We start from the raw sequence: 17742 nt of genomic DNA, 5'->3' as shown, positions 1-17742 counted from the left end.
ACTTTACAGGAAATTAATGCTTCAAAGAAGTGATCATGAGTGTTTCTTTTCAGAAAAAGGAATCAAAATATATGAATGGATTCAAATGATTAACTGTTATTGTTAATTTTTTGCTCAAAGCAGCCTCATGTCATCACTGGTCTGTTTGTGCTTTGGTTAATTTTTAGCTTGCAACATGTGTTAGTCATAAAAACAGGCCATTAATAAAAAAAGAAATGTGCTTTATATCACATATCTGCAATTATATGAATTTGTCTCATGCTCAAGGAGGCAGTTTGTCAATGCTAAAACCTTCTCTGTGTTCTGAACCAGACATACAGTTCTTTGCCTTGTAACTTCTCAATGGACACTGCCTAGAAGTTTTGGTTTTTAAATGTTGTTGCATTTGCTATGCGATGAGGACATGCAAATATGTGGGGACAAAGGAAATTTTGTATTATTTTGGGTGCCTCTTTTGACTTCTGTGTGTGCAAGGTGATGATAGCACAGGGAATGTTTTTGTGTGCATGTGTTTGTGCGTGCGTGCGTGTGTGTGTGTGTGTGTGTGCGTGCATGCGTGTGTGTGTGTGTGTCATTGATTCTTGTAATGCCATGGATAAACAGACAGATAGACAGACAGATATATAGATAGATAGATAGATAGATAGATAGATAGATAGATAGATAGATAGATAGATAGATAGATAGATAGATAGATAGATAGATAGATAGATAGATAGATAGATAGATCTGGATAGGTTTTTAAATGTTGCATTTGCTATGGGATGAGGACATGCAAATGTGTGGGGACAAAAAACATTTTGTATTATTTTGGGTGCCTCTTTTGACTTCTGTGTGTGCTGTAGCTGTGAGATGCAGTGGTCTCTAAGGGCCTTTAATGGTAAATGTGGATCAGTCTGGCCGAGTATCTGGGTTGGGAAGTGTGAAAATATGAAAGTCATATCTCAGCAAACTGAACCCTTCTACTTCTGAAAAGCATTTGCTGTAAATTAAAACATATCAGTTTTTAAAATGGTAAAACATATGTCTATATGTTTTATTATGTTAATATCCGGTGCCATCCGTAAAGAAAATTTGTCTATGTGAAGTAACGTAACACCATGAGACGTCTCACTACACTATGTAACAGGTTTATGGTTGGAGAAAATTGTAATGGGGCCTCTGTGCACAAAGAGAGCTGTGCACCACCATCTCTGTATGTTTAAACAAGTGGGCATAACCCACAAGCCTGGTCCAATCTTTTGATTTAGTTCCTGATATTTGAACAACTACCATGGACTCTTTTGTTTTGGGCAGAATGTTGGAAATGTTGAACAATAACATTTTCTTTAGTTTGTTTTAGGAAGATCAGGCAGTGTGCAGGGGTGAGAGAATATTAAGGTATGCAGTGGTGGTGGCGTAGTGGCTAAAGCACAGGGCTGTTAATCAGAAGGTCGCTGAAGGTCACTGGTTCGAACCCCATGGCCACCACCATTGTGCCCTTGAGCAAGGCACTTAACTCCAGGTTGCTCCGGGGGGATTGTCCCTGTAATAAGTGCACTGTAAGTCGCTTTGGATAAAAGTGTCTGCCAAATGCATAAATGTAAATGTAAAATGCAGAACTCTAAGCTTCCATTTGGACTTCACTCTCAGCAGATCAATATAATAATGATAATCCTTCTAATGGTGGGAGATTGTAGACTATGTTGATTTCCCTCTCTTGCTCTCTCTCTAGCTATCCAAATGAGGGCATGCCAAGATTCATATTGTTTTTATTTAAAGGTAATTCTAATAGCAATAGACCAACCTTAACCCACACTCTAACACTGCCAATTAAAAAAAAACTTTTAGCATCTTTAGAAAGTCATCTGGTTATTCTCTGATTTTTATGTCAAAATCTAAACAGGCATGCTCATAACACATTGGATAAGCTGGTAAAGAAGTTACATTTACATTTATACATTCGGTAGATGCTTTTATCCAAAGCAACTTACAGTGCATTCAAGGTATATATTTATCAGTTTGTGTGTTCCCTGCAAATTGAACCCATGATCTTGGCATTGTTAGCACCATGCTTGGCATAAATAACCACAAATGCAATGCAAAATCAGGGTAATGGGCAAACATCTGTGTGCTGATTTGTTTTCGCTTAGACAATTTATGACCTAACCCCAATAAAGGAAAACCATTTAAGGTGTTTACACAACCTGACATGTTGTATACTTACTAAGCATAATCGTGTAAGATTGTGCATATAAAAATGCTCACTGTTTGATCACTGAAACAATTTTCCAATTAAGGATGTCTGCAATTGTCCAAAATGGGATGTTTTTCCAATTTAACTCACTTCTGGGGACAAATGTGTAGTTAAGTAAACACAGATTCAAATATTAAAACAAACTTTTTGCTCAGGATGTCATTTTTAATCCAGATTTCTTATTGCCATCTTATTACAAAAAACCTCTCATCAAAGTCTTTATAACAAGCCTTTGTTTGCTAAAGTCAAGTTTGGGGCTCAAGTTTTTGATAACATTCCACATCTCTGAAGTTTTTGCTGATGAGGTAGTCAGCGATCTAATAGATGGATTTTCCATTCTGGATAAAGAACAGAGGAAAGTGGAGATGAGAGAGAGGGAGAAAATTAGATTGGGTCAGTAGTTAGACAAGCAAAGAGCCATACAAATCGCTTCTCTTGTGGTGAGATAGGGCCATTTTGTTTTGGCTGCCCCTCTGATTGGGGAGCGAGCGAGCAGCAATCCTATTATGATAAACATACTGAGAGAGAATCATTTTAGCTTCACCTATGTCTCTCTCCCTCTCTCTCTCTCTCTCTCTCTCTCTCTCTCCCTCTCTCCCTCTCCTTCTTCCTCTCTCTCCCCACTGTCCCGTTTTCTCGATTCTAACAGTGATGGCCTCTCCTGTGCAGCTGTTCATGAGCTCGCCTCATCTGGAGTAGGACTGCAATTTATCTGACACAAACACTACTAAAAACAACAACTTACCGCTTGGCCATGTACAGCGTGGAAGACCTTCTTATCTCACATGGATACAAAGTCCCACAAAAGAACAGCAACAATGTCCCTGTGCCACACTCATCTTCCCCCCACCCTGCAACCTATGAAAAATGTCTGCCAACACAAAGCGACAGCCGGTGTGAAATCAGTGAGAAGCGGAAAGGACAGAGTGGCGTGAATGGCTATGAGGGGGACCACGTTTACAGCAGTAGTGGCAGAGGAGGCATCAGACAGACTTCTGCCAGGGGATTCCCCAGTGACACAGAGAACCGGGTCAGAAAACAGAGAACGCAAGACGTAGACAACGGTAACCTAGGAGATGGACGTTTGCAAGAAGACAGCCTGACCACAGACAGTGGGTGAGTTGTACTGATTTGTTGTTTATTGACGTTCTCTACCTTAGTGCATTACCTCTCTTTCTCTGTCCCACACATACAAACACACACTCTTTTATTTCTGCTGTCTTTCCTTCTTTGCCTTTCATCCCTTTGATCTGAGCTTTAAGCTGTCTTGCATGATGAAAAGTGTTATGTAAAGAGAGAAGCTGTCAAGGACGTTTCTCTTCGCACCAAGACAAGATCCCTTTTTTGTTTGTTTGTTTGTTTGTTGGTTGGTTGGTTTATTCCTCCCGTTTTGTTCTCTCTTTCTCTTTCCCTCTCTTATTTTTGCTTTCTTTTATCTGGATCTCTTCCTCTAAAATCTTTGTACTACCTACATTTTCATGTTTCTGTTTCCTAATCTCACTTGACTGCCTGCTCTCCTTCCTGCCTCATTCCCCCTCTCCCTGAAGCAAATGAATTCATTAACTGTTTAGAAGATTTTGCAGTGCTGTTTTTATTTCCTCTCATTCACATGGGACCATAGGAGTGTAAAAAGCACTGTTGTGGAAAAGCCCGCAGCACCCTCTACTGAGCATGCTCAGTTTTGCAGGCAGAGTCAGCAGTAAACTACATGTCCCAAGAGCCCTTTGTCATATCAATATTCCATCCCTTATAACAATCTCTTATATAACACCATTATTAATAAAACATGATGAATATAAATGTGAATATCTGCATTCTGTCAGCTCTGTTGTCGCAGAGCGGCTTCAGGGAATGTTTTTGTGTGCATGTGTTTGTGCGTGCGTGTGTGCATGCGTGCGTATGTGTGCCATTGATTTTTGTAATGCCATGGATTGACAGACAGACAGATAGACAGACAGATAGACAGACAGATAGACAGACAGATAGACAGACAGATATATAGATAGATAGATAGATAGATAGATGATAGATCTGGACATAATTATTGCCATTCTTTCAAGATAGATAGATAGAGAGATCTGGATATAATTATTGCCATATACTGTAGTGCATCTTTGCACTTTCAAATAATTGCATTGGAAGACAATGTGCTTCCATAGCACCTTTAAACTATAAAGTTTTTTCCTTGCTTTATTAATCATCATGTTTCGAGTCTTTCACAAACAGATTTTTTTGGTGAAAATTAATCAGTTTCATCTCTCGCATAAATGGCAAGGAAAAACGACCAAAAATCTGATTTTACTAGTAGCATAGTGGAGTTCTCATGAGAATGTTTCCATTATTTGATAGTCTGACCATTTGTAGGCCTACTTACCTTTAGCTAACAGTATTTGTAAGCTTCAATATTGTGCTGTATATTGTTGTTGGTAGTTTTTCATTTTAAGGAAAATGAAAAAATGGTCCATTCAGACTTTTACATTTTCAAAATTTTCTCTCAGGGGACACACCTGAACCCCCAAACTATTTCCTTAATAGTCACAAGGCCTTATTCCTTATGTCATTTCATAGCTATAATGACTAGTAACACCATAAGTTATTGTCCGGACCTTTGCTGGGAAAGAAATCTAGAGACCGAACCTCTTGGAACTTTAATTGAATATTGCATACTGGGATTTGAACATAAATGTGTCATTGAGTTAACTGACTGTAAGACAATTTAATCTTGTCTTGTCTTAATTATTAAAATCATTAGAAAATTTCGAATTACAATTTGTTATTTTCTTAATTATATGATTAGTAACAAGAAATTAATAATTGTAAAAAAAAAATTTAAAAAAAAAATATATATATATATATATATATATATATATATATATATATATATATATATATATATATATATCCTATATTCTGAAGTCCTTCAGATACCGCCTCTGTTAAATTGTAGCTTATGAAATATAAAAGTTGACTTCTACTTATTTACTTCCATCTGTATTTCTGCAGGTTTTATGATAGCCACAGAGGAATACACACTCAGCCTAGATCTGAGCAGGATGTGTCATACTGGCGAAGAAGAGGTCAGGACTTCAGTGTGCTTCTGGATTATGCCAACTTCAGGGACCCACGTGGAAGTGCAGTAGGGCTTCCCAACAAGCCAGAGGGCATGCAACGGAGACCAGAATCCGCCTTGAGCACAGATGAGTATAACCGTGAAAGACAGCGTAGGGCTGAGAGTGCACGTGCCAGGGAGAGAGAGATTGCCCTGCACCAGTGGAGAATTGCAGCTGAGAGGAAGTACCAGAGTTTGGGAACAGATGAGTGGCGTCCTGTGACCACTTTGAGCCGCCAGCCATCTGAAAATGAAGTAAAACAGGAGCAACGCAGGCCACGAACTGCAGAAGGTGCTGTTCCACCTAGAACAAAAACCAAGTCCCAGTCATTGCCCAGAATGGCTCTTCAATCAGAAAGCCTCCAGTATTTTAGCATACCAAACGCTGGCCGAGATTCTTATGGAAGCTATAGGTTGAATGGCCACCATACACAAGACCCTCATGGAAGGCATCTTGATGGAGAGAGCAGGTGGACTGACCGATCGGGTGCACAATCTGCTCCACCATCAAAACCCAGATTTAGTCGACCGCTTAGACCTCCATCTTATGAAGTGCACCAGCAGATGCGTGGGAGCGTAGAGATGCTTATGGGGGAAGTTGCCCCTCGGGCTAGAGACAGGACTCCACTTCACTTCTCAAGGCATGAATACTTTGTGCAAGAGCTTGGAGGCTCTGGTGCAGAGCCCCCAGTGTATAACCCTCCCCCATCCTACAGGAGACAGCCTTTAGTTAAGGGAGGTCATAGAACTTATCCTATTTCATTGGGTAATCACCAGTATAGAGGTGACCCCTATATGCAAGATTCTGCAATGACAGAGGTGCAGGAATGGTTTATCAGGCAGACAGGGATGGCTTGGCCAGATCATTACAGAGATGGACAAAGAAGTATGCCCTGCAGGAGACAGGCATATCCAGGCTACAGCGAAGAGCGAATAGGTAATGTTCAGTACATTCCCTTTGACGACCCTCGCGTCAGGCACATTTCAGGAGCGGGAATGGATGGTAACTTGCTGACGGATGCAGATAAAATTAGAAACATCAGAAATGAGATTCCGGTCAGATTCATATCTGAGAAGTCCAATGACAGTGCCTTTCCTCTCACAGAGAAATCCTTTGACCACACTGAACAAAGTAAAAGCAATATTAATGAAGACAGTATGCACAAGAATGTATTGAAAGAGACAGAAAGTTCTAACACAATATCTGACCAAAACTATAACAGGCATTCAACTGACCACAATAATACAATAGCTCTTCAGATGACAACACAACAGAATTCCAACTCAAACCAGGGTTTCATTGAGACGGTAACACAAGTGATGAAATTTGAGGCCAAAACTTTGGCTGAGAATAAGAAAAACTCAAAGAAGAAACTCAAAGAGACAATGTTTTGCCTAGTTTCTGTCCCTATTAATATGCAAGCAGACAAAGTTGTCTCTGACCCAAATAACAATGAAAAAGTGGCTACTCCAGTGATGATATCTGAAGAAAACACAGTGATACAGTCCGACAACCAAAGCCTTTCTAAAACCCCAGTAAGCAAGGAGTCAGAAATGCAGTCCAGCAGCTTCCTATCCATTAGATGCTCTCCTTTAAGGACAGAGATTGCAGATGCTACATCACTGAATGCAAGCCAAGACAATGAATTGTTCTATGTAGGATCCTGGCCTGGAGATCAATACAGGAACCAGGAAACACAGACAGGCTCTCCAGAATTTTCCAGAAACATCCATCCTCAAAGAGCCCTTATGCAGACAATAAATGACCAACTATCCCCTCACACAACCACAGATATTGAAGATGGAACGAACTGCAGTGCCAACTATGGATGTCCCATGATCGGTCAAAAGTATCTCAACCCTTCCAGCTACAGTGCATTCTCCAGAACTGGGACTGACAGCAGTTCAAGTATAAGAAGCCCAACTCTAGCCCAATCAGAACCAACTCCAGCATCTCCAGACCTTCAGACTTTGCAGAGAAGGACTGCAGCAAAACAGCAAACAGATGGCCAAGCAGTTTTTGGACAGTTCTTATTAAAGCCGGTGAACAGACGCAAATGGGACGCAATTGGGGAGCTTGAATCTTTTAATAAGGAGATTCAGGATCAGACAGGCAAATGTCCAAAAGTTGACCAGAGCATAGATGAGCTGGAAGATGCATTAAACAATATTCTCGAACTGAGTAACACTAGCAGAGAGGTAAACAATAGAAAACAGGAAACTGCTCCACTTCACTTGAAAAAGGAAACTGATGAGCAGTCACATATAGTACAGGTCACAGAGATGCATCTGAAACAAAAAAACTTAAATGTAATGACAGATTCAGGAAACAGAGGCAGAGTAGAGGGACATCCAGAATACAGAAGAATAAAAAGTTCCAAGGCAAATGTAAACTTGGACACCCAGACACAAGAGACACCTTTGGCCAAACCCAACAGTTATGTAAACTTTGAGGTTCTGCAAAGGGGGTACAGTGATCCAGGGATACATAGGCAGGATATCCCAGTGCCAAAGGAGTGCTTGCTTAGGGATGTTGGTTTAACAGTGTACACTGCCATTCCAGACACTGTGACCTCTGGATCACCAACATGCGTAAGTCCCGAGTCCCCTATGTTAACCAGCCCTTCAGATAATTCAGAGATGTGTGAAACCCTACAGATTACATCATCTGACAGTAGTGGAGATATGAGCAGGCACAGCCCTGAGCTTGCTGAAGGTACTCAAAGCTTGAACCACAGTAATTCCTTCAATTCCAAAGCCCTCATCGAGAAGGAATCAAGAAGAGGAAGCACAGAGCTTACAAGTTCAGGGAAGTCCTCATGTATCCATGTGATCAAGAGTCTCCATTGCAGGTTTAAAGCAAATTATGAGGACGATGATGACCATTTTTATTCAGATTATATGAGCTGGAGTAATGAGAAGACATTGGCAGATGAACATCTAGAGACCCTTTTGAGTCAAGAGAAGGCCAACAGCATGCCGACAGAAGACCTTAGTAACCTATACCAAGTTCAGTGTGCCAAAGGCATCCCTGAGAATGAATCTATTGAACAAAGGGCTGCCAGGATACTTGGCATTGCTGTACCAGTTGAAGCTTTGGTTGTTGATCAGGGTGACGGAAAAGAGGATGGAAATTTGGAAACCACTGAAGGTTCAGCCTTTGCAATGCAAACCAAAGAGATGAGCTTAAACGAGGAGACACAGAATGTCAGTAGAGAGTCAGAGGAAGTGCCAGATGCGTCTATGGAAAGTCATGGAGGTGTGACAGAACAGACAGTGATACGAGTTGAAGAGGATCCCGAGTTTGGAGAAAATTTACATAGTGTAGAGAAACACAGCCACAGAGTCTTGTCTGTATTGGAGCTACCAGAATTTCCTCCAAGTAACTTGTGTTTGTCGCTTCCACTGACAGAGGATGGTGAATTGGCACTAAGTGTTGCTGGGGGAGACAGGAAGGATAGAGTCATTGCTGAGATAACTGAAGCACCACAGGACAAGCTCCAGGCATATTCCCCATCACCTCTGCCCTCTTTATCCACAAATGATCAAGCATTTCTGGAGAACAGTGCCTATGCAAAGGAAGAAGACTCTCAGTCTTTAGTGAGAACTGTGACCAGGATCACCTTGGCTAAAGAGACAGAGGAAAAATGGTGTTCAGAAGAAGAACAAGAAAAAGAACTAACAGACTCCGCTCAAGAGAACAAAATGCTTGTGGAAAAGGATCAATACACTGAGAATGTGGTGGAAGAAAACAAGAATAATGACATAACCATTTGTACACAACATGATGATGAGTCAAATTCTCAGGAGGAAGAGAAAGTATCAGCAGACAATCTAATACAAGTTAAATCAAGACTGCCATCGAAGTCTATGGCACGTCCAATCCCACAGCCCCGCAGTGGCAAGGTAGCGAAGAGAGAAATCACTCTGCCACAAGGATTCATGGACAATACAATGTCTGCAATTGAGGATGATGACAATCTATCTATGTCAGGTCAGTACATGATTCGCTTACCTACTACTATCATTATAATTTTTTTAGCGAAAAGATAACACATTATCAGGCATATAAGCAGTGCTGGAAATGGCTGAGATTCACTGTTTGGACTGATGCATGTTTTTCTCAAGCATTTTATGCTGTTGAGTGTTTATCTAGTCATGAATATATAGAATCAAGTATTTTGATTACTGGAGAGAAGTAAGTTTGAAGTAAGTTTGGAGCAGAAGAAATAGAAATTAACCTAGTGTAAATTGTCAGCTTTACGCTAAGCTAAAATGCCATTTTACATGCACATGTTACCAGGCACGATCATATTTTTTTATCAAGAAAATTCACTTTGGATCATAGTAAGTCTTTGATATTAGGGCAAAAATCATATTCTTATTAATAATTTTTGTATTGTTTTCCTGTCAAAATTTAAAAAAAGGTTCTTAAAACAAGATCAATTTGATTAATATTGTTTTAGAAACAACACTGCATAAGATATTTAGGTTTTTCAGAGAATGTATTTTTAACATATGTATTACTGACAGAGTTTTATAGTCAAAACAAGTGAAAAAATCTACCAGTGCTGAAGAAGTAATCCAAAGTATTTAGAATATGTAATTGGCCTTGAGTAATCTAGTGGAATATGTTACAAATGTAATTTTACAGCATGCAATCTGTAGTTGAATACATTTCAAAAATAACCCTCCCAACCCTGATTATATATATATTTAGTTAAGAAAATGAGAAAGGTAGCTACACAAGCATGTCAAATTGTGATTTGCTCCCTGCGTTTCAGTGCATATTTTGCAGAGGGACAAATATAATGTCCATATTTTTTATTCAAGAGTGTCAAATAGGATTTCAGGCTCGCTAATATCACCAATTATTCCACAAAATGCCATTGTAACTATACTATTATTTATCATCTGAATAGTCACATCCTCTTACCCCATGTAAAATACATGGTCTCTAATCTTTACTCTCCATGCTGGTGACTTTTGTAAGTGTTGATGTAAATTATTTTCATTTTTTTTCTCTTAAATTTTTGTTTTAAGAAGGGATAATGAGAAACAAAATAATTTAACTTTTTTTTTAATTAATCAATTTGAGTATTACTTGTGCAGAAAAATGAAAAAAGAAAACATCTGTTTTTGTTATCCATTTTTTATTTCAAAACGGAATGAACAGAAGATACACAGATTTTTGTGCTATTCATCATATATAAATCGCTTTGACACTGAAGATGAAAAGCATCAGCAAAAATGAATTTATGCAAATTATATGACTTTCTTCAGAGAATCACCTCACCTCAGGAGGGCAAAGGGGGAGTGGAACTTCATCCCCCCTCAAATTCACTACCGGACTCAGTCCTTCCAGGTTTCCACCCCTTTCCAGCCCTGCATATAAGACATTTTAGAGTATTTTAACATTCAAACTGGGTTTATTTTTTTAAGTAAAATGTTTAATGCTATAGTCTAAAATTACAGGTGAAACTCGAAAAATTAGAATATCGTGCAAAAGTTCATTAATTTCAGTAATTCAACTTAAAAGGTGAAACTAATATATTATATAGACTCATTACAAGCAAAGTAAGATATTTCAAGCCTTTATTTGATATAATTTTGATGATTATGGCTTACAGCTTATGAAAACCCAAATTCAGAATCTCAGAAAATTAGAATATTGTGAAAAGGTTCAGTATTGTAGGCTCAAAGTGTCACACTCTAATCAGCTAAACACCTGCAAAGGGTTCCTGAGCCTTTAAATGATCTCTCAGTCTGGTTCAGTTGAATTCACAATCATGGGGAAGACTGCTGACCTGACAGTTGTGCAGAAAACCATCATTGACACCCTCCACAAGGAGGGAAAGCCTCAAAAGGTAATTGCAAAAGAAGTTGGATGTTCTCAAAGTGCTATATCAAAGCACATTAATAGAAAGTTAAGTGGAAGGGAAAAGTGTGGAAGAAAAAGGTGCACAAGCAGCAGGGATGACCGTAGCCTGGAGAGGATTGTCAGGAAAAGGCCATTCAAATGTGTGGGGAGCTTCACAAGGAATGGACTGAGGCTTCAAATGTCGTATTCCTCTTGTCAAGCCGCTCCTGAACAACAAACAACGTCAGAAGCGTCTTACCTGGGCTAAAGAAAAAAGAACTGGTCTGTTGCTCAGTGGTCCAAAGTCCTCTTTTCTGATGAGAGCAAATTTTGCATCTCATTTGGAAACCAAGGTCCCAGAGTCTGGAGGAAGAATGGAGAGGCACACAATCCAAGATGCTTGAAGTCCAGTGTGAAGTTTCCACAGTCTGTGTTGGTTTGGGGAGCCATGTCATCGGCTGGTGTTGGTCCACTGTGCTTTATTAAGTCCAGAGTCAACGCAGCCGTCTGCCGGGACATTTTAGAGCACTTCATGCTTCCTTCAGCAGACAAGCTTTATGGAGATGCTGACTTCATTTTCCAGCAGGACTTGGCACCTGCCCACACTGCCAAAAGTACCAAAACCTGGTTCAATGACCATGGTATTACTGTGCTTGATTGGCCAGCAAACTCGCCTGACCTGAACCCCATAGAGAATCTATGGGGCATTGCCAAGAGAAAGATGAGAGACATGAGACCAAACAATGCAGAAGAGCTGAAGGCCGCTATTGAAGCATCTTGGTCTTCCATAACACCTCAGCAGTGCCACAGGCTGATAGCATCCATGCCACGCCGCATTGAGGCAGTAATTAATGAAAAAGGGGCCCAAACCAAGTACTGAGTACATATGCATGATTATACTTTTCAGAGGGCCGACATTTCTGTATTTAAAATCCTTTTTTTTTTATTGATTTCATTAATATTCTAATTTTCTGAGATTCTGAATTTGGGGTTTTCATAAGCTGTAAGCCATAATCATCAAAATTATATCAAATAAAGGCTTGAAATATCTTACTTTGCTTGTAATGAGTCTATATAATATATTAGTTTCACCTTTTAAGTTGAATTACTGAAATTAATGAACTTTTGCACGATATTCTAATTTTTCGAGTTTCACCTGTATAATTATTCTTAGCTTCATGAATGAGTAGATAAATCTTAGCTTCATACCTGTGCTCCTTAATAGTTTTAAACACAAATGTATTAAGTTCAATTTAAAATTAGACAACATTCCAGTACTTTTGTTTGTAATTGTTTAACAAATTATTCCAGTCTGCTTCCAATATTAGGGCTTTGTTTAATGTGCTATTTGTATTGTGTGAAGTACCTTCCATGTAGTGCCCTGGGAGAAGTCACCTCCAGTACTATGCTGCATGGGAGTCAAGTTATTTTTGGCCATATGGAAAAACGCTTTTAGCATAATGAGCAGCAAGGCCACAATAACTGTCCATAATCTTCTGAGCCAATCAGTAATGCATTTTGTTCACCACAAGAGGGAAGCGTGGTCTGATTTAATAGACTCACTGCCATCACAAATCAGCCAATAATGGACCAAAACAGTCCTTACAGACTAATTTTATATTTAATAATGTATAACAAATGTTGTTAGATTTGTTAATAATGTTTAGATGACATTGTACCGAGATTAGACATCTGTTTTTCAAGTAGACGCATTAAAGTTAGTTGACACTCCTTGATATATCCATCTTCTCCATTGGTTCTATGTCAAAATTGTTAATATATCATGTGTTTGTCCTTAGAACCATATGACCCCAGTCATGTGGAGAGAGTCTGAATTTGGACACCTTAAGAGCAAACCCTGTGACCTTACTTGAAAACCAAACTCTCATCTTAAACATAGCTGGAGATGAAATAAGCAGGCGGATGGACTTCATGCCACTCTTTAAGACACATTTTCAGAGCTTCTATGAACTGTTCATGTCTGGAGTAGCTAACTTGTCTTTCAATTAGATATGAATGTACAATATATATCAAGTAAAGTTCAGACATGACACATATAGCTACAAATCAATCTCTGTAGGCTTACTAATTTTCTAAAGTTTCTCTGCACCAGCAAATGCTGGAGTTCTGTTGGAATTTTACAGAGCACAGTGTGGTTGTGCCATTAAGCAACGACACAAAAGACACTAAAGCTTGCACTTCAGATTTTCTGCATTATTACCAATGAGAGAATGAAGAGAGGCCCTGATGTATCAAAGCAATGAATAGGACTGAGGCTGCAGCTGGATCAGCTACATAACACTACGATTCCAATCACCGAGCAAAGTATTTTTTAAAGAAATGTTAGAAGGCATGTGTGCGATATATTACAGTTGGGAGAAACAAGCTGCAATACAACATTATAATTTTTTGTTTGTTTATCAAATTATGCATTGGCTACTTTTACACAGTACTCATTTTTACCAAAATGAGGCAGCTAAGAAGAAAGCTGAACAGAGACAAAGATTGAAAGGTATTTTGTTTGAAGTCTTGGTCTCCTGCAATTATAATCTTAATTGCAGTGACTTCATTAGTCAGTTTCAGTAGATATTGCTTTAAAATGACTCCACACAAAAAGTTTTCTTAACTCATATTCATTTTGAGCTTTTCGGAGTTGCAATATGATAGTGTATCATCTCACCATGAAATGCAAATAAAAAAAATATATATATTTATTTTTTTCAAGCTATCAACAAACTGTACAGATGAAAATATATTCAAAGAAGTAATTTCTATTTTACCTTGTGAAAATGTTTGCTTGCTAACAATCATAAATATATCATGTCTGAATATGTTTAATATTGTATGTCTATTATCCTGTATTACTCTCACAATGAATCTTTTAGTCAAAATGAGACTTTTATTGTGGTGTGTGGGTGTGTGTGGTGTGCCTTTTGTTGCACAAATTTAAGAAAGTATTATGTTGTGTTTTGTGTTTATGCATTTTATTTCATAAATTAAGCAATTTCTTAAATGAAGATCACTCATATAGTTGAGTATACATTTGTTATCATCTGGTTTCTTTCTTTATGACTCTGTATATACAAAATTTAGGTGGAAAACAGTTACTTTGATGATATTTCCATCTCTTGGTTGTTTTATAATTGCAGTCCAGAGTGGACTAAAAAAAATGGAGTAATTAGCACATCCAAAGACTGGCAATAGTGGGCTTGGCAAAAAGTTAATAAAAGTAATTGCTTCCATTTGCTCAGAACATGATTATTATTATTATGGATTAACAATTATGTTACTGTAGTACAAATATTGACATTTGCTATAGGCATGATTATTTAAAAAAAATCAATTTATAAACTCATGCAGATAGATACAGTCCATTCATAATTTTGATGACGACATGCATTCATCACACTTTTTGTAAGTTGGCATAAAATTATTGTTGTAATTAGTCCTTGATTGTTCCTACCATTTTGTATTTTTTTTAAACAGATGATTATATTGTTGCATATAACATATATGGCATTTAAAATCTTTTTCTATTTTCATACAGAAACTGTACATGATTATTTTGTATGGGTTACAATTGACTTGCTTTCTCTGCATGAGATGCAAACTGAGGTCAGGAAACTGTTTTGCATTTGGTACTACATTAAAAATATTCATTACATTACATTGTGCACATTTTTATCCTGCTAAAAGCTTTGAATATTTAAAATCAAAACCAGCTATTTTTAGAATATTTTACAGAAAGGGAAGTGTTTACTGTGCACCTCAGTACTTGTCTCTTTGAAGTATTGGGTGAATGTGAATTAATTGTTTGAAAGGAAATTCCTTTATGCATTAACTATAGAAGATTGCTCATTAATAAACATCTTGCATGGACTGTGGTTTGTTTTTGTTTTTTCATTAAATTTAATTTGTGACCCATGGAAAGATGATAAGAAACAATTCCAGAGCTCCTCATCATTTCTGTCATTGAAGGGTTTAATAAAAGCCATGCATAAAACATATTTCACATGTTAAGATTAGTACAATAACAGTGCTTGCATATACAGTATATGAAACAAATATTACACAATGCCATCATATTTGTTTTATGCAAACAAACCTATGAACACAGATCTATTGAATGAACATTATGTAATGAAGAAAACCTTTTTCTCTCTATCCAAAATCCAAAACCTAATTTGTTCCCCATTTTCTCTCAAAAGTCTGAAATTCTTGCTGTTTTGGAGTATTGATGTAACTCATAAAACATGCATTCATAATCAACGACTGACAAATTATGACATGTTTACTTTACAGCTCATACTTTGTGCACTAAATGAGACATTAATAAAGAATGCAACATTTTCTCAGCAATAGCTTTGCCCAGAAGGATGTGCAATGCAAGACCTCCCTATCTTGATTAAACAAACACAACTTACTTTTGAACTTCTTTAAAAAAAAAGCATTTTTCTTGTATGATATACTGTACATCATTTTTCAATTTTTTCCTTTATCACAAGTAATAGACTATACTTTCTTACAAAATGCACCATGGTATTACACTTGTTTATTTATTTCCAGACATGGTCTGGATCTTTGTTACTTCAAAAGGTCAGGAACATTAATTGCCAGACAAGTTAAATTACAGTCACTGGTCAAATTGTCATTTGATGAGTGTTTGTGGCTGTTTTTTGTCTCATGTTACGGAAAGAAAAGGTTAGGCTAACAAATTACCCTGACTGAAGCAGAGCCAGCTTGGCCTTTTCCTCGGCTGACCCCTAGCTTAGCAATCAGCCAACAGTAACTGGCCATGAGCTCATTCAAATGAGACCAACACAGAAAGAGCCCTCTCTTTGTCAATGCTCTCTCAAGCCATGTTTGACTAATGCATTTGATCTAACCACCTAAATGACTCTTCAGAGAAATCAGAATGCTCACCCACTACTGGCAACTGAGGAAGTATTAACTGTCAATCAAGATCTAGATAGCACTGCAACTGAATCTATGTTATCCTACCCGACACTTTGTCCAGTGTGAAGTGCCCACTCCAATAAAGTGCCCACTCCGATTAAAGCATTGTGGATGACAAAATTGTCTCTCTACACTATCAAACATTCAGTACTATATGCTTCAGAGCATTTTGCAATAAACATAAAATATGTTTGTATACTTATATCCAACTATTTTAAATCAGTAGTTTAATACTTTTCCATTGTTTTAATGCTTCATGGGATTGCAGTTTATGCCCTCACTAAAGCCGATACTATTTGATTAAAATCAAAGTTTGTAATATTGTGATTCAGTTCAGAGTTGGTTGGTTTGGTTCATGGCTCAGAACACTTTAATGAAGAATTTTATGAAACCTTGAGAGCAAAAACAATTATGGTAAAAATACTTCCGGAACCATGGCACCTGAAAAAGTAGGAAAGCACTTCGCAAGCAAACATTTTTATTTATTTCTGTATACTGTCGACAGTTATCTTCCTTCAATCAAAATCATATTTGTAAAATTGAGGGATAAACATTTCCAACATGTGCATTTCATAATTTTTCATTTTTTTGGTTTTAACTGTCCTACCCGCTACTGAACTAATCCCTCAAACACACCTGCAGGGTCTCAGTAATTATGATAATCACTTAGATACGCAACAAACACTGCACTGTTAATAAAACCGTTGTGCAGCATTCACCATAGAGCCCAAAAATGCTAATCTGTTTTCTTGGGTCTATGGGTATATGTTTGCATGTGCCAAACTTCTGGGTTAGCCCCTCCTTCTTCATTCTATTTTGAGAAACTTCCAAAACCCATCTATGTACAAATAGACTTTGTAACCTTGCTGAAAAGACCATCTTAGACCAGCTTTATCTTCCATTCTGGTCCATGTTGGTATGTGCTGGTTGTCCAGCTGGTGGATCTGCAATAGACATGCTGTTCACCAGCAAAAATAACTGTAGCTGGTGAAGCCGGCTGAGTCATGTAGTCTTGCTGGTTTAGGTAGTTAAGAAGCTTGGTGGGGACACCAGCAAACCAGTATCAAAAACATAGGGTGTTTCTCAATGCTAAGAATGCAGAGAATGGACTTGTATTCTTATGAAGAACAGTCTTGCCAAGCTAACTTGGAAGAACAAACTCAGAAGGACAGGAGGACATAGAACCCTAAAATCTTCCTGTTTTCCAATTGCCCATCCCAGCACATTTGTAGCCAGTGAGAGAACTACTAGCATTTTCACACCAGTGACAGCATTATTACCATCATCACAGTAGTGAGGTTTTGCAGGACTAGCTACTGACACGTTAAAAGAATGAAGTCTATTTACTCTCATTTCCTCCATGTGTTTATTAATTTATTAAAATGATGACCAACAAAACAACAAATGTTGACGGGGTGAGACAATTCTTACAAGCCATCAGACTTTGGCAAGCTTACAGAGGGGAAACTCTTGAGGGTAAACACAACAGTAAATGTCCTTCGTCTGCCACAGTAGTACCGCTTTGACTTCTGGAACTTCAAATGGGTTCTTGCCCACAAGTCACCAGCTGATGTATCCTAG

The 17742-nt window shown here is 38.1% G+C and overlaps 1 protein-coding gene across 1 annotated transcript in view; it reads left to right on the top strand.

The window, feature by feature from the left end:
* The window catches only part of LOC127633286 (junctional cadherin 5-associated protein-like), a 41410-nt gene extending 26331 nt beyond the window's left edge, over positions 1-15079 (top strand). Inside the window, exons 2-4 of the mRNA XM_052112284.1 lie at positions 2886-3352; positions 5240-9339; positions 13005-15079. Of these exons, the coding sequence (XP_051968244.1) occupies positions 2991-3352; positions 5240-9339; positions 13005-13039 (4497 nt within the window). The 5' untranslated portion in view covers positions 2886-2990 and the 3' untranslated portion in view covers positions 13040-15079. The remainder of the gene's footprint in view (positions 1-2885; positions 3353-5239; positions 9340-13004) is intronic.
* Positions 15080-17742: the final 2663 nt, after the last annotated feature.

The sequence above is a fragment of the Xyrauchen texanus genome, chromosome 40 (genome assembly GCF_025860055.1).
Source record: "Xyrauchen texanus isolate HMW12.3.18 chromosome 40, RBS_HiC_50CHRs, whole genome shotgun sequence".
NCBI classification, from domain to species: domain Eukaryota; kingdom Metazoa; phylum Chordata; class Actinopteri; order Cypriniformes; family Catostomidae; genus Xyrauchen; species Xyrauchen texanus.
This window is presented reverse-complemented; position numbering and strand designations above follow the sequence as displayed.